The sequence below is a fragment of the Schistocerca serialis genome, chromosome 3, assembly GCF_023864345.2.
Source record: "Schistocerca serialis cubense isolate TAMUIC-IGC-003099 chromosome 3, iqSchSeri2.2, whole genome shotgun sequence".
Taxonomy (NCBI): Eukaryota; Metazoa; Arthropoda; class Insecta; order Orthoptera; family Acrididae; genus Schistocerca; species Schistocerca serialis.
In genome coordinates, this window is record NC_064640.1 from 692,945,395 (window position 1) to 692,971,606 (window position 26,212).

Here is a 26,212-nt window from a genome sequence, read left to right on the forward strand (position 1 = left end):
TTCAATCTCCAATATCACGACACTTGACGTCGGGCATGAACATAACATATCTTCTTGTTCTGTTAATATTCTTGTCGGTTATGCTGCCTTATTATGCAATCATCTTGACACGATATTTCATGGGTCTCCCTGGCCGCCATCTTCAAGTCAGAACACTGTTTGCTACATCTCGCCAGAACTGATTAATACCGTAAACGGCAGCTCCTTTATATGCCGCGGAAAACCAAAAGTGTGTCGGCCAGAAGACATCGCTGCAGCCCCCTATCCCCTGTGTAGATGGAGCCATCCGTTGAAGAAACCAATCTTTGGGATATTCTACGGGATAAAATTGCCGTAATCTAGTCGAGACCTACAGACAAAAATGCGTTTTGTAAAATATGGAAATGGCACTGTTTGATGCATGCTTTCACAGAAATGAGCGAGAGGTATAGATCCCATGGAAATATAAAATGCTGAAGTGCAGTTGTTTTCAGGCGTATCCATATGTTGCTAATCAGCTGAAGTGAACATGGTGGACTACAGTAAATGGAAAGACATTGAAATATCTGACTTTGAGGATGATACACATATTAATATTGACACGTCATCGTTATTCCGATGGAGATATCAGGCACGAATAGAACGCATGGAAGAGCAAAGACGATAGAAGGAATAAACTGGAAATGGTAGAACAACAAATGAAAATAAAACACAGAAAATAAAAAATTGACTAAAGTGAAAGGAATGAGAAAGAAAATTTGCATAAGCTGAAACTAGCTCTTCTATCCATGGAGCGTTGATGCCATAGGTAAACCAGGATTCGTCAGAACCGTAATAAACACAGCTCCAAAACCAAAACGAGAAGTTTTGTCTGAAGAGGAACAAGGAAAACGTTTGAAAGAACAATTTGAGAAATATGAAAAGTTCATAAAGATTTCTGAAATGCTGTGTTTCCTGAAGGACCATCCAGAACATGTAAGTGAACATACAGCAAATTATTTGGTTACTTGGTGCATTCGTTTGGAGATGGAGGAGAAACATGACCTAATGTATCATGTGGCTCACCTACGTATCTGTATTTAGCACATACAGGAATGACACAAAAACTAGATATTAAGGCACGAGAATGTACTGGATCCTGTTTTATTGAGATAACTGAAAGGAATGTAAAACGCCATTTGATGATTAATTCTACTCATTCAGAGAAATGATTCAGGCAAGAGCAACTATGAAACGGAAGACCGCTCTGGCTGAAGCCGAAGAAGAGGAACGTAAAGCAAGACTTGCCTCAGGAGGATTTAATATACTGAAAATATTAGAAACCCTCTCAAGACAATTGGAAAAGTGTTTTGAAGGTCAAGATGTAAGACTACTTCAACAAATAAATCTGAACGTGCCTGAACAAGAAGCACAGTACCACATGAAACGCTGCATAGGTTCTGGATTTGTGGGTTCCAGATACAAAAAAAAAGAATCTACAGAAAGAGAAATTACAGCTTCTGATGACCATTAAGTTGTTTTGAAATAGTGTTAAACTTAAAATATTTCATGTGTTTTCATGAATGTAAATAATATTAAAGTACTTACGCAAATATTATAAGGCAAATATTGAATATCAGTCAATAACATTTAGTTGCAGAGATAAAGATATTTCTGATTTAAGGTAAATGTCTGTTTGTGATTTATTTGTCTTACTACAAAAGCAGACAATGTTTGACATACTGTAATCAGAGCTAAATACATACTAAAACAAAATTAAATTAAAAGTGGAAAAGTGCCATATTCCAAATCCAAATGTCTCGTGTTCTATGTCCAGTCATTCACATTAGTTTTATCTATCACTTATCACTTCTTTCTCGAATGGAATCTTTGTTGCTGTGAAAAGTGACGAATCGGGACGTGTTTGGAAATCCACGTTTAACTTTAGATTTCCCTGTAGCTGGCTGGGTAAGACAATTCAAAAGTCGGAGGAGGCAATTGCATACCACCTCCAACAGGACCACGACTATTCAAGTGCTGTGGGGTTCAAAGGTATCTTTGGAATGAAGGTTGCTTGACTTCAATAGAGCATCAGCCTAACCTTGGATTTCGCACGAAATTCTAGTCTAACGTTTTACTCTTTGAAAACCCTTCTTGTCTTTGAAGACACGCTCACATCATACACTGTGGTGACAGGACTCATGAGATAACTCCTAATGTCGTGTCGGACCCTCCTTTCACCGGGTGTATTTCCGTACCTTGACGTGGCATAGCCTGAAATAGTCGTTCGAAGTACCCTGCAAAACTATTGGGACATGCTGCCTCTATAGTCGTTCATAACTGTTAACGTAGTTCCGGTGCAGGATTTTCTTCACAACTGACTTTTCAATTACGTCCAATTCATACTGGATGGGCGATCTGGCTGCCGAATCATTCGCTCTAATTGTCCTGAATTTTTCTCAAACTAATCGCAAAAAATTGTGGCCGGTGATGTAGCCTTTGTCGTCCATAAAATTTCCATCGTTTTTCATGAACATGAAATTCATAAATGGGTGCAAATGGTCTGCAAGAAGCCGAACGTAATGATTTTCAATCAACTGTCGGTTCATTCCATGTAAACATAACCCATACCAATACAGAACCACCATCACCTTGCTCAGTGCCTTGTTGACCAATTAGGTCCATACTCTGGTGTCTACAAGACACTCAAACCCTACCATCAGCTCTTACCAATTGAAATCGGGACTTATATGAACAGGCTACTGTGTACCAGTCGTCTAAGATCCAACCCATATGGTCACGGGGCCAGGAGAGGCGTTGCAGACGATATCGTGCAGTTAGCAAAGGCATTCGTGCCAGTCATCTGCTGACAGAGCCCATTAACGCCTAATGTCACCACACTGTTATATGTTCGTCGTACGTCTCAGGTTGATTTCTGAGGTTATTTGACGCTGTGTTGCTTGTCCGCCAACACGGACAAAACTACGCAAAAGCCGCTACTCTGTCCATGGTGAGACGTAATGCCTGAAATTTGGTTTTCTCTGCACATTCTAGATACTGCTGATGTAGGAATACTGAATTCCGTAACGATTTCCGAAATGAAATTCCCATGAGTCCAGCTCCAATTACAGTTCCACGTTCAGAGTCTGTTAATTCCCGTCGTGCGGCCACAGCCACCTCGGAAACTTTTTCACATGAATCACCTGAGGAATACTCTGCTCCATAACGATTTCAGAAATGGAATGTCCCAAGCGTCTAGCTCTAGTTTCCATTCCGCATTCAAAGCCTGTCGTACCGTCCCAGTCACGTCGGTAACCTTATTACACGAAATACCTGAGTACAGATGACAGCGCCGCCAATATACTTCCCTTTTATACGTTGTGTAGGCGATACGACCGTCTTCTGTATGTGTGTATATGGCTATCCCATAACTTGTGTCGCCATAGTTTATGATAGGAAGGCAAACGTTGCGCATTCATCTTCTATAGGTTCCGTGGAAGGTCCAAACACCAAAGCACAACGGATCTGTTTCGCTGTGCAGCTAGTCTGCTTGAATACAGACATATGGCATTCTAGTTCTTGCTTCAAGGTTTCCGCGTCCGAAATAGCGTAAGCCATTCTTGCGGACGTTGGTGTCAGCGGAAAAAGTCCGTCGCCCGTAGTTTAGTCTGGAGTGAAACAGCAGAGAGCCTTTACATAGAACATACACAACTTGATCTCTTCCATTTATAATTAGAAATTTTTCATGGCGTCAAGAGTGGCGATATTGGACTGTGAAAAGCATGGTAATATGGACATTGTAAGCCTAATAATATGAATAAAAACAAAAAGCAGGTCCATTTTCACCACTGAATGAACATGAAGTACATGTTACCGAAAAGAAATCGTGAAAGTAATTTAGGAGTAACTGACATCGATGAAATAATTTTATAAAATTTTTGCGATTTAAGAAATTTTTGTTTTAATACTGAGGATGAGTGTCGTTATAAACACGGAAGAAGATGAAGATAACATGCTCTAATGCAGTCAGCTCAAAAGAGATAACACTTAATAACAGATGTTAACAGCCGCTGCGGAAAATAGCAACGGAAACAAACGTATTATGAAAAGTTGATTACAGACTTCTGTTATTCCGGAGGTTCTCGTAGTTTGCTTAACGACGGGATGTGCCATAATATACTTTCGATCTGTTCCGCTATTACAATATGTTTAGTTAACGTTATAAATCGTGGATACTGTAATATACTAAAGCATGAACCCCCAACCAGGTGTGATGGTAGCTGCTCAGAAGCAGCAGCAATTGGTGTCTGTTAAATCACTCAATTACTTCTGCTGACACATAGTGTTATCCAGAACAGGAAAAGTCTTAAATGAATTGAAGGGTTCCAAGTGCTTTCTTACAATTAGCTACAAAATAGCTTCAGATCCAAAAGAAATCTTACGTGAAAAACGGTATTTCAATTTAAGGAAGAGCAAAAAATATAAAATGGTGAGCTACATCCAACATATCTTTAGCGTTTCGTTTTCCATTGGGCCAATCACGTTACGTTTCTCTGTGTAAGTGGCTTGCAAAATAATTTGCAATGTAAGATCAATAAAACACCACCAACAATGTAACTCAGTTATTCAGGTAAGAATTTTCCTACACACAAAGAACAACTGCAATATAAAATTTGTAGCTACTAATTAACAATTTTTGACACGAAATTAGTAGAAGGAAGTAAAAAAACTGCCTCAAATTTCATTTTTAATGGCAAACAGTAAAGACGATAAAGTTGTTCTAAAGCAACTGGTTACTGAGCTATTTCGGAATCGTAACAAAAGATAAATAGTGATTTCATAATGACCTGTAACCACTAAAATACGAAACTTCGAGTTTTCAACACTTACGCAGGTATTTCCTACAACAGTTTTCGGTACCGAACACAAGTTTGCTTGTTTATGTAACTGTGAAACAGAATTCAGTATCTCTAGCATACGAAAAAGTACGAAGCTTTTTTCCCTTACGAATCATTAATACAAATCTTGTTACACAATAGAAATATACAAAAATCAAGAGTACTAATTACTATTCACGTAAAGAGTCGGTTACAAAAATGTGAAGAACTACTCTGTGTGTATTTATTTTGTCGTAGAACTGGTTTCTATTTTACGGGGCAAAGAACCCTAAGCGTTGTCTATTTACAATAATCAACGCTGCTTGAAAATAATGGAAAAGGTTGTAGACTACCTAAATGAAATGGCGCACAGTTGAACGGATTGCCTGTTAACATATATAGTAGAATCTGTCACCAGCGCCACGAGTATTCTCCTCTTGTCTATTACTAGCGGAATGAAATATTATGCTCCATTCATTAGTCAGGGTAAACGATGAAATGTTATTTCTCTTACAGGAATCTTAATGTGAGTATCATTTAGTGTGTTTCAAGTCGCTGTTATCATAGATCTGCCGTAAGCAACCAGTTAGAAAGTTGCTGTTCTTCCAAAACATTAGTTTACTTGATATTTCTTGTTATTTTATTAACATTTTTTAAATGAAAAAGGCTTTGATTTCTCTCTATAATTACGTCGTAAGTTGTATGTAATACAATACCTGGAAACTGTGGGAAACGTAAATAAGGAATTCCAATTTCAAGTAATAGCAATTACTCAACTTAATCTGAGGATGGTGCATGTCAAGTCAATGAATGTGGATACAGATCCCAAATATCTGTGTCACATTATACATTTTTCCATGCCTCGGTTAGGCAGTGCTGCGCCACCGCAGACTTCTTAGGTAAAAGTGATGAGTGTTTACAGAAAACCAATGGGTGGAAAGCGAATGTAGATCGTTTGCGTTTCTACCATTTGCTGGGAGTGCAACTTCAATCGCACGAACGGTTTCGAAAGGATAAAATATTAGAAGAGAGTTTCGTCCGCCTGTCAAGGTCAGATACGGTTAAAGATGATCTAAGTAAGTAAAGCAGAAATCATTCCGAAGACTCCTTTGAACGCTCCAGTGTTTTATTAAACATGGTCCTGTTCGAGACAGCATGCCGTTGCCTTCCTCTATCCTTTGAACTAACTTACCCAGCCAGCTATAGGAGGCCCTATAGTCATGGATTCGAAACCACGCTCTGACTCGGCATTTTTCACACCAACAAACATTGTCATTCTTGAAAGAAGTGATAAGTGACAGAAAAACTTCTGAGACTGACCGGTGTTAGAACCCCATACATTTAGATTTGTAGTCTGGCGCTTCCCCACTTTTAATTTTATTTTGTTTCAGTATTTTTTTAAGTTCTGATTTTAATATCTTGAACATTGTCTGCCTTTGTAGGTAAGACATATGAAGCAAAAAAGATAGACTTTTTGTGCCGTTCCTGTATGTACTGAATACAAATACGTAGGTGAGACACATGATCCATTAGGTCATGTTTCTCCTCCATCTCCAAATGTATGCACCAAATAACCAAATAATTTGCTGTATGTTCACTTTCATGTTCTGGTTGACGCGTCAGGAAACGCTTGCTGTCATTATACCGTCGTAGCATTTCAGAATTCTTTACGAACTTTTCATATTTCACAATATGTTCTTTCTAAAGTATTCCTTGTACCTCTTGGGGTTTTGGAGCTGTGTGCATCCAGTTTTACCTATGCTATCAGCGGTCCATGGAGTTGTATTTTCTTTCTTCTCGAATTTCTCTTCTCCTTTCTTTCTTTCTTTAGATTCTTTCTCAAGCTATAGAAGAGTTAGTTGTCCCATTCCTTTCACAATAGTTAACTTTTTAGTTTCTTTGTTTTATTATCATTTTTTATTCTACCTTTTTCAGTTTCTATCTTGCATCGTCTTTGCTCTTCCATGCGTGCTATTCGTGCCTGATGTCTCCATCGAAATAATGATGACGTGTCGATATAAGGATGTGTATCATCTTCAACGTCAGATATTTCAGTGTCTTTCCATTTACTGTAGGCCACCACGTTCACTTAAGCTCATTGGCAACATATGGATAAACCGGAAAACATCTGCACTTCAGCATTTTATATTTCCTTGGTATCCTTCCGTCTAACCGACAAGAATATTATCAGAATAAAAAGAAGTCGAATCCGAGACATCTTGATGTTTAGTTCGTAACTTTCCCACTTTTAATTTTGTATTTGTGTTTTTTTAATTTAATTTTATAATTTTTAAAAATCCTGATTTTAGTATGTCAAAAACTGTCTGCCTTCCTAATAACATATTTCAGTCAGAAACATCGTTTCTGCAGAAGTAATTTCCCAACAATATTGACTTATAGAATTTACCTAAGTAATGTCATATTACACACATACATAAAAGTAAATTAAATATTTGAAGACCAATACTGATTCTGACACGTATGTGAGCCTTGTTCAATTATATTCAGAATTGGTTCTTGATAATGTTTTACATCAAATCACGTTTTGTGCTTTGGGTTGGGGAGGCTGTCTAGGACTTCCAGTTGATCAGTTCCTCCTGTGCAAAGCCTTATTTAACATTCTTCTTCGTCGGCTTCAGCCAGAGCAACCTTCAACTTTACAGCTGCTGTTGAATGAATCTCGTCTATGGATGAGTGAGGTTCATTATCAAATGCTTTTTTATCTTCACCTTCAGCAATCTGAATTTGCAAACAAGATTACAATATTAAAATAACTTATGGGATTGCAACCGCGTGGTGTCGCCGACAATCGCCGATATTTCGACAGGAGCACACGCTGTCATTTTCAAAGCACAACATTCAATACGACGGGAGAAACTCAGGTGTCCCAAGAAAAACACATGAGATCTTCGGATTGATAACTGCTTTACTTACATAGATCATCTCTAACCGAGCCTAACGTTGACTGACGAACGAATTCTCTTTTAATATTTTATCTTTTCAGAAACCTTACTGTCTTTGAAGATACGCTTCCAGCAAATGGCAGGAAAGCAAACAATCTACATTAGTTATGCTTGAATACACATGTAAGACATTCTAGTTCTTGTATCAAGTGTTCCGCGTCCGAAGTAATGTAAGCGCTCCTAGATGAAGTCCTCAGGATTACCGTTCGTCGGTACAGTGGATGACAATTTACCGCACCATTCAACATTTAGGAAGTTTACATCCTCTTTCATGGCAGTGCTTACAAACAGTATAGACTGTTGAGAATGGAAAATCAACTCAGTAAGAAATTAAAAACATATTTCATCACATCTTTGTCGCTGACTCTTTACATGAACAATAATTACTGCCCCTGATTTTTGTAGACATATATTGTGTAACAGAGTTCACATTAACGATTCGTTAACGAAAACATGTAGCTGTTAATCACAGCTTCCTACTACTCCGTATGTTACAGATACTGAATTCTTTGACATAGTTATGGGAACTAGTTAAACTGCCGTCGGTAAGAAAATTGTAAGGAAATACCTTAACAAGTGTCGAATACTTTAAGTTTCGTAATTTAATGGTCCCATATAATTTTTAGAATATTATTTATCTCTTGTTATGAACCTAAAATAGCTCAAAAACCAGCTGTTTAAGAACAGCTTTCTTGTCTTTAGCGTTTGTCACTCAAAATGAAATCTAAAGCAATTTGTTACCTCCTTACACTAAGTTCGTTGTAAGAATTGATAATCAGTTGCTACAGATTTTATATTGCGTTTCTTCACTGCATGTAGGAATATTCTTACCTGAGTAACTGAGATACACTGCTGGTGTTTACAGTTGATCTTACACTGCAGATGCTTTTGAGAGCACAGATACAGGAAGTTGTAACTTAGTTGGCCGAACATAAAACAGAACACTAAAGCTATGTTGGAAGTAGCTCTGCTAATTATATTTTCCGCTCGTCTCTAAAATGGAATACCGTTTTCCACAGAAAATTTCTTTTGGATCTGAAACGATCGTATAGCTAATGTTAAGGAAATATCCGAAACTTTTCACTAACTTTAGAACTTAGTCTGAACATATTTCTTTAAATTAGATGTTATACTCAGTTTGTTAATTTTTTTAGCACATTATAGTCCTGTACCAGCTATATAACGGCTTCTTCGAAAGAAATTCTGCATTTAGAACGTTAATGGAAGAATCGAGCTGAAAATCTATCATCTTAATTCCTCATGAAAATGGAAATTGTTCGGTGATGGGAAGGAAATAAATAGCATTACAGGCTTTATTCTATGGAAGCAGTTGCCAATTCTGAGAAACACTACGAAACAACAGACGTAAATCATCAATTTATCAAAAACCAACTGCTGCTCCATCTGAGAAATTACCGTTATCCACAGCAGGAGCTTCGTACTTCAATCTATTACAGTATTCACGATTTATAATTTGTACTAAACATAGCATAGGATAACAATGGTAGAAATAGAAATTATATAATGTCTGAGCCCGCTGTTGACAAATCTAAGAGAAACTCTGGATTGACAGAAGTCAATAACCAACTTTTTATAAAACCGTTACTGCTTCAGCTTAAGCTAGAACAGAGTGCCAATATGACACATAGTCTCTATGTATTATAATGCGTTTCGACAGCTACATAACAGTAAAGAAACAAAACATTGTTTTTCGTATTATCGAATTGTGATAAAGAAATGACCGAAATAATATGAACTGCAGTTCTATAGAAAAAACAATTTACAAAGAAATTGCATGTTAAATACGATGAGACAAATCTAGGGACTTCAGACGGTGGATACTTCACATAAGCTTCAGTTGAGTAAAGGCTCGTTTTTATCTTCATGTGTACTGGATGAGAACTAACACTGACACTACAATTAATATAGCAGCCAGAGGAAACTGACTGGTTATTTACGTATTCTGCAGTCGATCTAAATGAAATAGATAGTTCCGCGTGTATATCATGTTTCCGTTGATAAACGCATATCATTCCGCATGGCACTACCCTCAATATTAATTAATGTAAAGAAAATGCAAAATATTTGTGCCACAAAACTTCGTTAGTTAAAAAACCAAATGCTTAACCTGAGTATCTTCAGGATTATAGGGAAGCATTTCTTGAATAAGGAAAATAAAACCATGGATCCTGCCATTAAAACATCCTAGCTTCTTACGTGATTTTCGAAATTAACTTTGTGATTCGCTTCACTTGCACGAATTCTATGTTCATTACTCAACAGATCAGGGGGACTATATGATATTTTCTAAAGTAACCCCCGCATCGGTAGTAGATTGAAAGAGAGTTGATATAAATAAGAGCGTGCTGAAAGATACTTTCAGTTTCTGTACCCTACTTACAAACCATTATGTCTTTAGAAAGTACGTTGTCCACGTAAGTAAACAACAAATAAGTAATTATACTTTTTCCAAACTTTTGATGGTTGCTATAAAGTACTCCCTCCGATTGCCCACCCACCATTGGCAATGGGCGTTACCAAAAATTCATTGGTATTGCTAGTATTAAAGAGGACTGTTCTATCACAATAATGTTAAAAACCGATAGGTATCTTTTAAAACACAAATTCTGATGGCATTCCTTCTAATAAAGACGGAATCCTTCATTTTACTCTAGAAACTCTGAACACTGTATCAGGAAAGAATAAACTGTTGTTAACAGGGTTAAGTGCTGCTGAGAGGAGTGTGACTGAAGCTCGAGGATTGGTATGTGGAGATGTGTAATGTTGGAGGGTTGGTGGTAGGAGAGAATATATTTGGAATAGATGTGACTTGCATAAGAGCCAGATCAAGATTATGGAAAGAAAAGAAGAGTCTACTGTGGGAAGAGAGCTGTGATGTGAGAAAAGATAGGGACGAATGGATTGTACCTGTCAGGAGGGACATATCTCAGGGCGAATTCAGTTGTCAAGCAGGTGTGGGAGGAAGGGCGAAGGGCTGTGGAAGCTTTGTTGGGAGATTATGTGGAGCACTGGAAACACGGAACTGCCTTATATGAAATGAGCGTTGATAAAATCTTATATAACGTGTAAGTAAGAATGATATCAGTCCCTTAATTTTTTTGTGCAGTACACACCGCAACGTATTCTGATTATTTCTTTACAACTTAATGTGGACGTACCTTTCCTTAGCCTACAGCTTCATTTCGACACAGGAAGCATAATATATCGCACTATAAAATATTTTGAAAGACTGATAGCGTCAAAAGCGAAAATAAGTGATACTATTTGCTTCAATGTGTCTTTACGAAAATGTTTATAATGCTGTAATAAGCAGCAAGAATAATAATGACTCGTTACTCTGCAGCTATGGTACGTTCCTGTGATATTTTCTGACGTATCGGTACTTTATACTTTTCATCTGTCTCTCCTTTTTTAAACATCCATCCTGAAACTACAGTTTTCCTTTCAATCTCCAATATCACGACACTTGACGTCGGGCATGAACATAACATATCTTCTTGTTCTGTTAATATTCTTGTCGGTTATGCTGCCTTATTATGCAATCATCTTGACACGATATTTCATGGGTCTCCCTGGCCGCCATCTTCAAGTCAGAACACTGTTTGCTACATCTCGCCAGAACTGATTAATACCGTAAACGGCAGCTCCTTTATATGCCGCGGAAAACCAAAAGTGTGTGGGCCAGAAGACATCGCTGCAGCCCCCTATCCCCTGTGTAGATGGAGCCATCCGTTGAAGAAACCAATCTTTGGGATATTCTACGGGATAAAATTGCCGTAATCTAGTCGAGACCTACAGACAAAAATGCGTTTTGTAAAATATGGAAATGGCACTGTTTGATGCATGCTTTCACAGAAATGAGCGAGAGGTATAGATCCCATGGAAATATAAAATGCTGAAGTGCAGTTGTTTTCAGGCGTATCCATATGTTGCTAATCAGCTGAAGTGAACATGGTGGACTACAGTAAATGGAAAGACATTGAAATATCTGACTTTGAGGATGATACACATATTAATATTGACACGTCATCGTTATTCCGATGGAGATATCAGGCACGAATAGAACGCATGGAAGAGCAAAGACGATAGAAGGAATAAACTGGAAATGGTAGAACAACAAATGAAAATAAAACACAGAAAATAAAAAATTGACTAAAGTGAAAGGAATGAGAAAGAAAATTTGCATAAGCTGAAACTAGCTCTTCTATCCATGGAGCGTTGATGCCATAGGTAAACCAGGATTCGTCAGAACCGTAATAAACACAGCTCCAAAACCAAAACGAGAAGTTTTGTCTGAAGAGGAACAAGGAAAACGTTTGAAAGAACAATTTGAGAAATATGAAAAGTTCATAAAGATTTCTGAAATGCTGTGTTTCCTGAAGGACCATCCAGAACATGTAAGTGAACATACAGCAAATTATTTGGTTACTTGGTGCATTCGTTTGGAGATGGAGGAGAAACATGACCTAATGTATCATGTGGCTCACCTACGTATCTGTATTTAGCACATACAGGAATGACACAAAAACTAGATATTAAGGCACGAGAATGTACTGGATCCTGTTTTATTGAGATAACTGAAAGGAATGTAAAACGCCATTTGATGATTAATTCTACTCATTCAGAGAAATGATTCAGGCAAGAGCAACTACGAAACGGAAGACCGCTCTGGCTGAAGCCGAAGAAGAGGAACGTAAAGCAAGACTTGCCTCAGGAGGATTTAATATACTGAAAATATTAGAAACCCTCTCAAGACAATTGGAAAAGTGTTTTGAAGGTCAAGATGTAAGACTACTTCAACAAATAAATCTGAACGTGCCTGAACAAGAAGCACAGTACCACATGAAACGCTGCATAGGTTCTGGATTTGTGGGTTCCAGATACAAAAAAAAAGAATCTACAGAAAGAGAAATTACAGCTTCTGATGACCATTAAGTTGTTTTGAAATAGTGTTAAACTTAAAATATTTCATGTGTTTTCATGAATGTAAATAATATTAAAGTACTTACGCAAATATTATAAGGCAAATATTGAATATCAGTCAATAACATTTAGTTGCAGAGATAAAGATATTTCTGATTTAAGGTAAATGTCTGTTTGTGATTTATTTGTCTTACTACAAAAGCAGACAATGTTTGACATACTGTAATCAGAGCTAAATACATACTAAAACAAAATTAAATTAAAAGTGGAAAAGTGCCATATTCCAAATCCAAATGTCTCGTGTTCTATGTCCAGTCATTCACATTAGTTTTATCTATCACTTATCACTTCTTTCTCGAATGGAATCTTTGTTGCTGTGAAAAGTGACGAATCGGGACGTGTTTGGAAATCCACGTTTAACTTTAGATTTCCCTGTAGCTGGCTGGGTAAGACAATTCAAAAGTCGGAGGAGGCAATTGCATACCACCTCCAACAGGACCACGACTATTCAAGTGCTGTGGGGTTCAAAGGTATCTTTGGAATGAAGGTTGCTTGACTTCAATAGAGCATCAGCCTAACCTTGGATTTCGCACGAAATTCTAGTCTAACGTTTTACTCTTTGAAAACCCTTCTTGTCTTTGAAGACACGCTCACATCATACACTGTGGTGACAGGACTCATGAGATAACTCCTAATGTCGTGTCGGACCCTCCTTTCACCGGGTGTATTTCCGTACCTTGACGTGGCATAGCCTGAAATAGTCGTTCGAAGTACCCTGCAAAACTATTGGGACATGCTGCCTCTATAGTCGTTCATAACTGTTAACGTAGTTCCGGTGCAGGATTTTCTTCACAACTGACTTTTCAATTACGTCCAATTCATACTGGATGGGCGATCTGGCTGCCGAATCATTCGCTCGAAATGTCCTGAATTTTTCTCAAACTAATCGCAAAAAATTGTGGCCGGTGATGTAGCCTTTGTCGTCCATAAAATTTCCATCGTTTTTCATGAACATGAAATTCATAAATGGGTGCAAATGGTCTGCAAGAAGCCGAACGTAATGATTTTCAATCAACTGTCGGTTCATTCCATGTAAACATAACCCATACCAATACAGAACCACCATCACCTTGCTCAGTGCCTTGTTGACCAATTAGGTCCATACTCTGGTGTCTACAAGACACTCAAACCCTACCATCAGCTCTTACCAATTGAAATCGGGACTTATATGAACAGGCTACTGTGTACCAGTCGTCTAAGATCCAACCCATATGGTCACGGGGCCAGGAGAGGCGTTGCAGACGATATCGTGCAGTTAGCAAAGGCATTCGTGCCAGTCATCTGCTGACAGAGCCCATTAACGCCTAATGTCACCACACTGTTATATGTTCGTCGTACGTCTCAGGTTGATTTCTGAGGTTATTTGACGCTGTGTTGCTTGTCCGCCAACACGGACAAAACTACGCAAAAGCCGCTACTCTGTCCATGGTGAGACGTAATGCCTGAAATTTGGTTTTCTCTGCACATTCTAGATACTGCTGATGTAGGAATACTGAATTCCGTAACGATTTCCGAAATGAAATTCCCATGAGTCCAGCTCCAATTACAGTTCCACGTTCAGAGTCTGTTAATTCCCGTCGTGCGGCCACAGCCACCTCGGAAACTTTTTCACATGAATCACCTGAGGAATACTCAGCTCCATAACGATTTCAGAAATGGAATGTCCCAAGCGTCTAGCTCTAGTTTCCATTCCGCATTCAAAGCCTGTCGTACCGTCCCAGTCACGTCGGTAACCTTATTACACGAAATACCTGAGTACAGATGACAGCGCCGCCAATATACTTCCCTTTTATACGTTGTGTAGGCGATACGACCGTCTTCTGTATGTGTGTATATGGCTATCCCATAACTTGTGTCGCCATAGTTTATGATAGGAAGGCAAACGTTATGCATTCATCTTCTATAGGTTCCGTGGAAGGTCCAAACACCAAAGCACAACGGATCTGTTTCGCTGTGCAGCTAGTCTGCTTGAATACAGACATATGGCATTCTAGTTCTTGCTTCAAGGTTTCCGCGTCCGAAATAGCGTAAGCCATTCTTGCGGACGTTGGTGTCAGCGGAAAAAGTCCGTCGCCCGTAGTTTAGTCTGGAGTGAAGCAGCAGAGAGCCTTTACATAGAACATACACAACTTGATCTCTTCCATTTATAATTAGAAATTTTTCATGGCGTCAAGAGTGGCGATATTGAACTGTGAAAAGCATGGTAATATGGACATTGTAAGCCTAATAATATGAATAAAAACAAAAAGCAGGTCCATTTTCACCACTGAATGAACATGAAGTACATGTTACCGAAAAGAAATCGTGAAAGTAATTTAGGAGTAACTGACATCGATGAAATAATTTTATAAAATTTTTGCGATTTAAGAAATTTTTGTTTTAATACTGAGGATGAGTGTCGTTATAAACACGGAAGAAGATGAAGATAACATGCTCTAATGCAGTCAGCTCAAAAGAGATAACACTTAATAACAGATGTTAACAGCCGCTGCGGAAAATAGCAACGGAAACAAACGTATTATGAAAAGTTGATTACAGACTTCTGTTATTCCGGAGGTTCTCGTAGTTTGCTTAACGACGGGATGTGCCATAATATACTTTCGATCTGTTCCGCTATTACAATATGTTTAGTTAACGTTATAAATCGTGGATACTGTAATATACTAAAGCATGAACCCCCAACCAGGTGTGATGGTAGCTGCTCAGAAGCAGCAGCAATTGGTGTCTGTTAAATCACTCAATTACTTCTGCTGACACATAGTGTTATCCAGAACAGGAAAAGTCTTAAATGAATTGAAGGGTTCCAAGTGCTTTCTTACAATTAGCTACAAAATAGCTTCAGATCCAAAAGAAATCTTACGTGAAAAACGGTATTTCAATTTAAGGAAGAGCAAAAAATATAAAATGGTGAGCTACATCCAACATATCTTTAGCGTTTCGTTTTCCATTGGGCCAATCACGTTACGTTTCTCTGTGTAAGTGGCTTGCAAAATAATTTGCAATGTAAGATCAATAAAACACCACCAACAATGTAACTCAGTTATTCAGGTAAGAATTTTCCTACACACAAAGAACAACTGCAATATAAAATTTGTAGCTACTAATTAACAATTTTTGACACGAAATTAGTAGAAGGAAGTAAAAAAACTGCCTCAAATTTCATTTTTAATGGCAAACAGTAAAGACGATAAAGTTGTTCTAAAGCAACTGGTTACTGAGCTATTTCGGAATCGTAACAAAAGATAAATAGTGATTTCATAATGACCTGTAACCACTAAAATACGAAACTTCGAGTTTTCAACACTTACGCAGGTATTTCCTACAACAGTTTTCGGTACCGAACACAAGTTTGCTTGTTTATGTAACTGTGAAACAGAATTCAGTATCTCTAGCATACGAAAAAGTACGAAGCTTTTTTCCCTTACGAATCATTAATACAAATCTTGTTACACAATAGAAATATACAAAAATCAAGAGTACTAATTACTATTCACGTAAAGAGTCGGTTACAAAAATGTGAAGAACTACTCTGTGTGTATTTATTTTGTCGTAGAACTGGTTTCTATTTTACGGGGCAAAGAACCCTAAGCGTTGTCTATTTACAATAATCAACGCTGCTTGAAAATAATGGAAAAGGTTGTAGACTACCTAAATGAAATGGCGCACAGTTGAACGGATTGCCTGTTAACATATATAGTAGAATCTGTCACCAGCGCCACGAGTATTCTCCTCTTGTCTATTACTAGCGGAATGAAATATTATGCTCCATTCATTAGTCAGGGTAAACGATGAAATGTTATTTCTCTTACAGGAATCTTAATGTGAGTATCATTTAGTGTGTTTCAAGTCGCTGTTATCATAGATCTGCCGTAAGCAACCAGTTAGAAAGTTGCTGTTCTTCCAAAACATTAGTTTACTTGATATTTCTTGTTATTTTATTAACATTTTTTAAATGAAAAAGGCTTTGATTTGTCTCTATAATTACGTCGTAAGTTGTATGTAATACAATACCTGGAAACTGTGGGAAACGTAAATAAGGAATTCCAATTTCAAGTAATAGCAATTACTCAACTTAATCTGAGGATGGTGGATGTCAAGTCAATGAATGTGGATACAGATCCCAAATATCTGTGTCACATTATACATTTTTCCATGCCTCGGTTAGGCAGTGCTGCGCCACCGCAGACTTCTTAGGTAAAAGTGATGAGTGTTTACAGAAAACCAATGGGTGGAAAGCGAATGTAGATCGTTTGCGTTTCTACCATTTGCTGGGAGTGCAACTTCAATCGCACGAACGGTTTCGAAAGGATAAAATATTAGAAGAGAGTTTCGTCCGCCTGTCAAGGTCAGATACGGTTAAAGATGATCTAAGTAAGTAAAGCAGAAATCATTCCGAAGACTCCTTTGAACGCTCCAGTGTTTTATTAAACATGGTCCTGTTCGAGACAGCATGCCGTTGCCTTCCTCTATCCTTTGAACTAACTTACCCAGCCAGCTATAGGAGGCCCTATAGTCATGGATTCGAAACCACGCTCTGACTCGGCATTTTTCACACCAACAAACATTGTCATTCTTGAAAGAAGTGATAAGTGACAGAAAAACTTCTGAGACTGACCGGTGTTAGAACCCCATACATTTAGATTTGTAGTCTGGCGCTTCCCCACTTTTAATTTTATTTTGTTTCAGTATTTTTTTAAGTTCTGATTTTAATATCTTGAACATTGTCTGCCTTTGTAGGTAAGACATATGAAGCAAAAAAGATAGACTTTTTGTGCCGTTCCTGTATGTACTGAATACAAATACGTAGGTGAGACACATGATCCATTAGGTCATGTTTCTCCTCCATCTCCAAATGTATGCACCAAATAACCAAATAATTTGCTGTATGTTCACTTTCATGTTCTGGTTGACGCGTCAGGAAACGCTTGCTGTCATTATACCGTCGTAGCATTTCAGAATTCTTTACGAACTTTTCATATTTCACAATATGTTCTTTCTAAAGTATTCCTTGTACCTCTTGGGGTTTTGGAGCTGTGTGCATCCAGTTTTACCTATGCTATCAGCGGTCCATGGAGTTGTATTTTCTTTCTTCTCGAATTTCTCTTCTCCTTTCTTTCTTTCTTTAGATTCTTTCTCAAGCTATAGAAGAGTTAGTTGTCCCATTCCTTTCACAATAGTTAACTTTTTAGTTTCTTTGTTTTATTATCATTATTTATTCTACCTTTTTCAGTTTCTTTCTTGCATCGTCTTTGCTCTTCCATGCGTGCTATTCGTGCCTGATGTCTCCATCGAAATAATGATGACGTGTCGATATAAGGATGTGTATCATCTTCAACGTCAGATATTTCAGTGTCTTTCCATTTACTGTAGGCCACCACGTTCACTTAAGCTCATTGGCAACATATGGATAAACCGGAAAACATCTGCACTTCAGCATTTTATATTTCCTTGGTATCCTTCCGTCTAACCGACAAGAATATTATCAGAATAAAAAGAAGTCGAATCCGAGACATCTTGATGTTTAGTTCGTAACTTTCCCACTTTTAATTTTGTATTTGTGTTTTTTTAATTTAATTTTATAATTTTTAAAAATCCTGATTTTAGTATGTCAAAAACTGTCTGCCTTCCTAATAACATATTTCAGTCAGAAACATCGTTTCTGCAGAAGTAATTTCCCAACAATATTGACTTATAGAATTTACCTAAGTAATGTCATATTACACACATACATAAAAGTAAATTAAATATTTGAAGACCAATACTGATTCTGACACGTATGTGAGCCTTGTTCAATTATATTCAGAATTGGTTCTTGATAATGTTTTACATCAAATCACGTTTTGTGCTTTGGGTTGGGGAGGCTGTCTAGGACTTCCAGTTGATCAGTTCCTCCTGTGCAAAGCCTTATTTAACATTCTTCTTCGTCGGCTTCAGCCAGAGCAACCTTCAACTTTACAGCTGCTGTTGAATGAATCTCGTCTATGGATGAGTGAGGTTCATTATCAAATGCTTTTTTATCTTCACCTTCAGCAATCTGAATTTGCAAACAAGATTACAATATTAAAATAACTTATGGGATTGCAACCGCGTGGTGTCGCCGACAATCGCCGATATTTCGACAGGAGCACACGCTGTCATTTTCAAAGCACAACATTCAATACGACGGGAGAAACTCAGGTGTCCCAAGAAAAACACATGAGATCTTCGGATTGATAACTGCTTTACTTACATAGATCATCTCTAACCGAGCCTAACGTTGACTGACGAACGAATTCTCTTTTAATATTTTATCTTTTCAGAAACCTTACTGTCTTTGAAGATACGCTTCCAGCAAATGGCAGGAAAGCAAACAATCTACATTAGTTATGCTTGAATACACATGTAAGACATTCTAGTTCTTGTATCAAGTGTTCCGCGTCCGAAGTAATGTAAGCGCTCCTAGATGAAGTCCTCAGGATTACCGTTCGTCGGTACAGTGGATGACAATTTACCGCACCATTCAACATTTAGGAAGTTTACATCCTCTTTCATGGCAGTGCTTACAAACAGTATAGACTGTTGAGAATGGAAAATCAACTCAGTAAGAAATTAAAAACATTTTTCATCACATCTTTGTCGCTGACTCTTTACATGAACAATAATTACTGCCCCTGATTTTTGTAGACATATATTGTGTAACAGAGTTCACATTAACGATTCGTTAACGAAAACATGTAGCTGTTAATCACAGCTTCCTACTACTCCGTATGTTACAGATACTGAATTCTTTGACATAGTTATGGGAACTAGTTAAACTGCCGTCGGTAAGAAAATTGTAAGGAAATACCTTAACAAGTGTCGAATACTTTAAGTTTCGTAATTTAATGGTCCCATATAATTTTTAGAATATTATTTATCTCTTGTTATGAACCTAAAATAGCTCAAAAACCAGCTGTTTAAGAACAGCTTTCTTGTCTTTAGCGTTTGTCACTCAAAATGAAATCTAAAGCAATTTGTTACCTCCTTACACTAAGTTCGTTGTAAGAATTGATAATCAGTTGCTACAGATTTTATATTGCGTTTCTTCACTGCATGTAGGAATATTCTTACCTGAGTAACTGAGATACACTGCTGGTGTTTACAGTTGATCTTACACTGCAGATGCTTTTGAGAGCACAGATACAGGAAGTTGTAACTTAGTTGGCCGAACATAAAACAGAACACTAAAGCTATGTTGGAAGTAGCTCTGCTAATTATATTTTCCGCTCGTCTCTAAAATGGAATACCGTTTTCCACAGAAAATTTCTTTTGGATCTGAAACGATCGTATAGCTAATGTTAAGGAAATATCCGAAACTTTTCACTTACTTTAGAACTTAGTCTGAACATATTTCTTTAAATTAGATGTTATACTCAGTTTGTTAATTTTTTTAGCACATTATAGTCCTGTACCAGCTATATAACGGCTTCTTCGAAAGAAATTCTGCATTTAGAACGTTAATGGAAGAATCGAGCTGAAAATCTATCATCTTAATTCCTCATGAAAATGGAAATTGTTCGGTGATGGGAAGGAAACAAATAGCATTACAGGCTTTATTCTATGGAAGCAGTTGCCAATTCTGAGAAACACTACGAAACAACAGACGTAAATCATCAATTTATCAAAAACCAACTGCTGCTCCATCTGAGAAATTACCGTTATCCACAGCAGGAGCTTCGTACTTCAATCTATTACAGTATTCACGATTTATAATTTGTACTAGACATAGCATAGGATAACAATGGTAGAAATAGAAATTATATAATGTCTGAGCCCGCTGTTGACAAATCTAAGAGAAACTCTGGATTGACAGAAGTCAATAACCAACTTTTTATAAAACCGTTACTGCTTCAGCTTAAGCTAGAACAGAGTGCCAATATGACACATAGTCTCTATGTATTATAATGCGTTTCGACAGCTACATAACAGTAAAGAAACAAAACATTGTTTTTCGTATTATCGAATTGTGATAAAGAAATGACCGAAATAATATGAACTGCAGTTCTATAGAAAAAACAATTTACAAAGAAATTGCATGTTAAATACGATGAGACAAATCTAGGGACTTCAGACGGTGGATACTTCACATAAGCTTCAGTTGAGTAAAGGCTCGTTTTTATCTTCATGTGTACTGGATGAGAACTAACACTGACACTACAATTAATATAGCAGCCAGAGGAAACTGACTGGTTATTTACGTATTCTGCAGTCGATCTAAATGAAATAGATAGTTCCGCGTGTATATCATGTTTCCGTTGATAAACGCATATCATTCCGCATGGCACTACCCTCAATATTAATTAATGTAAAGAAAATGCAAAATATTTGTGCCACAAAACTTCGTTAGTTAAAAAACCAAATGCTTAACCTGAGTATCTTCAGGATTATAGGGAAGCATTTCTTGAATAAGGAAAATAAAACCATGGATCCTGCCATTAAAACATCCTAGCTTCTTACGTGATTTTCGAAATTAACTTTGTGATTCGCTTCACTTGCACGAATTCTATGTTCATTACTCTACAGATCAGGGGGACTATATGATATTTTCTAAAGTAACCCCCGCATCGGTAGTAGATTGAAAGAGAGTTGATATAAATAAGAGCGTGCTGAAAGATACTTTCAGTTTCTGTACCCTACTTACAAACCATTATGTCTTTAAAAAGTACGATGTCCACGTAAGTAAACAACAAATAACTAATTATACTTTTTCCAAACTTTTGATGGTTGCTATAAAGTACTCCCTCCGATTGCCCACCCACCATTGGCAATGGGCGTTACCAAAAATTCGTTGGTATTGCTAGTATTAAAGAGGACTGTTCTATCACAATAATGTTAAAAACCGATAGGTATCTTTTAAAACACAAATTCTGATGGCATTCCTTCTAATAAAGACGGAATCCTTCATTTTACTCTAGAAACTCTGAACACTGTATCAGGAAAGAATAAACTGCTGTTAACAGGGTTAAGTGCTGCTGAGAGGAGTGTGACTGAAGCTCGAGGATTGGTATGTGGAGATGTGTAATTTTGGAGGGTTGGTGGTAGGAGAAAATATATTTGGAATAGATGTGACTTGCATAAGAGCCAGATCAAGATTATGGAAAGAAAAGAAGAGTCTACTGTGGGAAGAGAGCTGTGATGTGAGAAAAGATAGGGACGAATGGATTGTACCTGTCAGGAGGGACATATCTCAGGGCGAATTCAGTTGTCAAGCAGGTGTGGGAGGAAGGGCGAAGGGCTGTGGAAGCTTTGTTGGGAGATTATGTGGAGCACTGGAAACACGGAACTGCCTTATATGAAATGAGCGTTGATAAAATCTTATATAACGTGTAAGTAAGAATGATATCAGTCCCTTAATTTTTTTGTGCAGTACACACCGCAACGTATTCTGATTATTTCTTTACAACTTAATGTGGACGTACCTTTCCTTAGCCTACAGCTTCATTTCGACACAGGAAGCATAATATATCGCACTATAAAATATTTTGAAAGACTGATAGCGTCAAAAGCGAAAATAAGTGATACTATTTGCTTCAATGTGTCTTTACGAAAATGTTTATAATGCTGTAATAAGCAGCAAGAATAATAATTACTCGTTACTCTGCAGCTATGGTACGTTCCTGTGATATTTTCTGACGTATCAGTACTTTATACTTTTCATCTGTCTCTCCTTTTTTAAACATCCATCCTGAAACTACAGTTTTCCTTTCAATCTCCAATATCACGACACTTGACGTCGGGCATGAACATAACATATCTTCTTGTTCTGTTAATATTCTTGTCGGTTATGCTGCCTTATTATGCAATCATCTTGACACGATATTTCATGGGTCCCCCTGGCCGCCATCTTCAAGTCAGAACACTGTTTGCTACATCTCGCCAGAACTGATTAATACCGTAAACGGCAGCTCCTTTATATGCCGCGGAAAACCAAAAGTGTGTGGGCCAAAAGCCATCGCTGCAGCCCCCTATCCCCTGTGTAGATGGAGCCATCCGTTGAAGAAACCAATCTTTGGGATATTTTACGGGATAAAATTGCCGTAATCTAGTCGAGACCTACAGACAAAAATGCGTTTTGTAAAATATGGAAATGGCACTGTTTGATGCATGCTTTCACAGAAATGAGCGAGAGGTATAGATCCCATGGAAATATAAAATGCTGAAGTGCAGTTGTTTTCAGGCGTATCCATATGTTGCTAATCAGCTGAAGTGAACATGGTGGACTACAGTAAATGGAAAGACATTGAAATATCTGACTTTGAGGATGATACACATATTAATATTGACACGTCATCGTTATTCCGATGGAGATATCAGGCACGAATAGAACGCATGGAAGAGCAAAGACGATAGAAGGAATAAACTGGAAATGGTAGAACAACAAATGAAAATAAAACACAGAAAATAAAAAATTGACTAAAGTGAAAGGAATGAGAAAGAAAATTTGCATAAGCTGAAACTAGCTCTTCTATCCATGGAGCGCTGATGCCATAGGTAAACCAGGATTCGTCAGAACCGTAATAAACACAGCTCCAAAACCAAAACGAGAAGTTTTGTCTGAAGAGGAACAAGGAAAACGTTTGAAAGAACAATTTGAGAAATATGAAAAGTTCATAAAGATTTCTGAAATGCTGTGTTTCCTGAAGGACCATCCAGAACATGTAAGTGAACATACAGCAAATTATTTGGTTACTTGGTGCATTCGTTTGGAGATGGAGGAGAAACATGACCTAATGTATCATGTGGCTCACATACGTATCTGTATTTAGCACATATAGGAATGACACAAAAACTAGATATTAAGGCACGAGAATGTACTGGATCCTGTTTTATTGAGATAACTGAAAGGAATGTAAAACGCCATTTGATGATTAATTCTGCTCATTCAGAGAAATGATTCAGGCAAGAGCAACTACGAAACGGAAGACCGCTCTGGCTGAAGCCGAAGAAGAGGAACGTAAAGCAAGACTTGCCTCAGGAGGATTTAATATACTGAAAATATTAGAAACCCTCTCAAGACAATTGGAAAAGTGTTTTGAAGGTCAAGATGTAAGACTACTTCAACAAATAAATCTGAACGTGCCTGAACAAGAAGCACAGTACCACATGAAACGCTGCATAGGTTCTGGATTTGTGGGCTCCAGATACAAAAAAAAGAATCTACAGAAAGAGAAATTACAGCTTCTGATGACCATTAAGTTGTTTTGAAATAGTGTTAAACTTAAAATATTTCATGTGTTTTCATGAATGTAAGTAATATTAAAGTACTTACGCAAATATTATAAGGCAAATATTGAATATCAGTCAATAACATTTAGTTGCAGAGATAAAGATATTTCTGATTTAAACATAAATGTCTGTTTGTGATTTATTTGTCTTACTACAAAAGCAGACAATGTTTGACATACTGTAATCAGAGCTAAATACATACTAAAACAAAATTAAATTAAAAGTGGAAAAGTGCCATATTCCAAATCCAAATGTCTCGTGTTCTATGTCCAGTCATTCACATTAGTTTTATCTATCACTTATCACTTCTTTCTCGAATGGAATCTTTGTTGCTGTGAAAAGTGACGAATCGGGACGTGTTTGGAAATCCACGTTTAACTTTAGATTTCCCTGTAGCTGGCTGGGTAAGACAATTCAAAAGTCGGAGGAGGCAATTGTATACCACCTCCAACAGGACCACGACTATTCAAGTGCTGTGGGGTTCAAAGGTATCTTTGGAATGAAGGTTGCTTGACTTCAATAGAGCATCAGCCTAACCTTGGATTTCGCACGAAATTCTAGTCTAACGTTTTACTCTTTGAAAACCCTTCTTGTCTTTGAAGACACGCTCACATCATACACTGTGGTGACAGGACTCATGAGATAAGTCCTAATGTTGTGTCGGACCCTCCTTTCACCGGGTGTATTTCCGTACCTTGACGTGGCATAGCCTGAAATAGTCGTTCGAAGTACCCTGCGAAACTATTGGGACATGCTGCCTCTATAGTCGTTCATAACTGTTAACGTAGTTCCGGTGCAGGATTTTCTTCACAACTGACTTTTCAATTACGTCCAATTCATACTGGATGGGCGATCTGGCTGCCGAATCATTCGCTCTAATTGTCCTGAATTTTTCTCAAACTAATCGCAAAAAATTGTGGCCGGTGATGTAGCCTTTGTCGTCCATAAAATTTCCATCGTTTTTCATGAACATGAAATTCATAAATGGGTGCAAATGGTCTGCAAGAAGCCGAACGTAATGATTTTCAATCAACTGTCGGTTCATTCCATGTAAACATAACCCATACCAATACAGAACCACCATCACCTTGCTCAGTGCCTTGTTGACCAATTAGGTCCATACTCTGGTGTCTACAAGACACTCAAACCCTACCATCAGCTCTTACCAATAGAAATCGGGACTTATATGAACAGGCTACTGTGTACCAGTCGTCTAAGATCCAACCCATATGGTCACGGGGCCAGGAGAGGCGCTGCAGGCGATATCGTGCAGTTAGCAAAGGCATTCGTGCCAGTCATCTGCTGACAGAGCCCATTAACGCCTAATGTCACCACACTGTTATATGTTCGTCGTACGTCTCAGGTTGATTTCTGAGGTTATTTGACGCTGTGTTGCTTGTCCGCCAACACGGACAAAACTACGCAAAAGCCGCTACTCTGTCCATGGTGAGACGTAATGCCTAAAATTTGGTTTTCTCTGCACATTCTAGATACCGCTGATGTAGGAATACTGAATTCCGTAACGATTTCCGAAATGAAATTCCCATGAGTCCAGCTCCAATTACAGTTCCACGTTCAGAGTCTGTTAATTCCCGTCGTGCGGCCACAGCCACCTCGGAAACTTTTTCACATGAATCACCTGAGGAATACTCAGCTCCATAACGATTTCAGAAATGGAATGTCCCAAGCGTCTAGCTCTAGTTTCCATTCCGCATTCAAAGCCTGTCGTACCGTCCCAGTCACGTCGGTAACCTTATTACACGAAATACCTGAGTACAGATGACAGCGCCGCCAATATACTTCCCTTTTATACGTTGTGTAGGCGATACGACCGCCTTCTGTATGTGTGTATATGGCTATCCCATAACTTGTGTCGCCATAGTTTATGATAGGAAGGCAAACGTTATGCATTCATCTTCTATAGGTTCCGTGGAAGGTCCAAACACCAAAGCACAACGGATCTGTTTCGCTGTGCAGCTAGTCTGCTTGAATACAGACATATGGCATTCTAGTTCTTGCTTCAAGGTTTCCGCGTCCGAAATAGCGTAAGCCATTCTTGCGGACGTTGGTGTCAGCGGAAAAAGTCCGTCGCCCGTAGTTTAGTCTGGAGTGAAACAGCAGAGAGCCTTTACATAGAACATACACAACTTGATCTCTTCCATTTAT

The 26,212-nt window shown here is 37.9% G+C and overlaps 2 protein-coding genes across 2 annotated transcripts; both read left to right on the plus strand.

Moving 5' to 3' along the window:
• Positions 1–508: 508 nt before the first annotated feature.
• On the plus strand, positions 509–1,492 carry LOC126471099 (hsp90 co-chaperone Cdc37-like). Its single transcript, XM_050099172.1, has 3 exons — positions 509–633; positions 774–1,028; positions 1,183–1,492. Exons 1-3 carry the CDS (start codon positions 509–511, stop codon positions 1,490–1,492), a joined length of 690 nt encoding a protein of 229 aa, XP_049955129.1.
• A 21,540-nt stretch (positions 1,493–23,032) lies between these two features.
• LOC126471101 (hsp90 co-chaperone Cdc37-like) lies at positions 23,033–24,025 on the plus strand. The gene is made up of 3 exons (XM_050099173.1): positions 23,033–23,134; positions 23,281–23,552; positions 23,707–24,025. The coding sequence occupies exons 1-3, from the start codon at positions 23,033–23,035 to the stop codon at positions 24,023–24,025; spliced, it is 693 nt and encodes a 230-aa protein (XP_049955130.1).
• Positions 24,026–26,212: the final 2,187 nt, after the last annotated feature.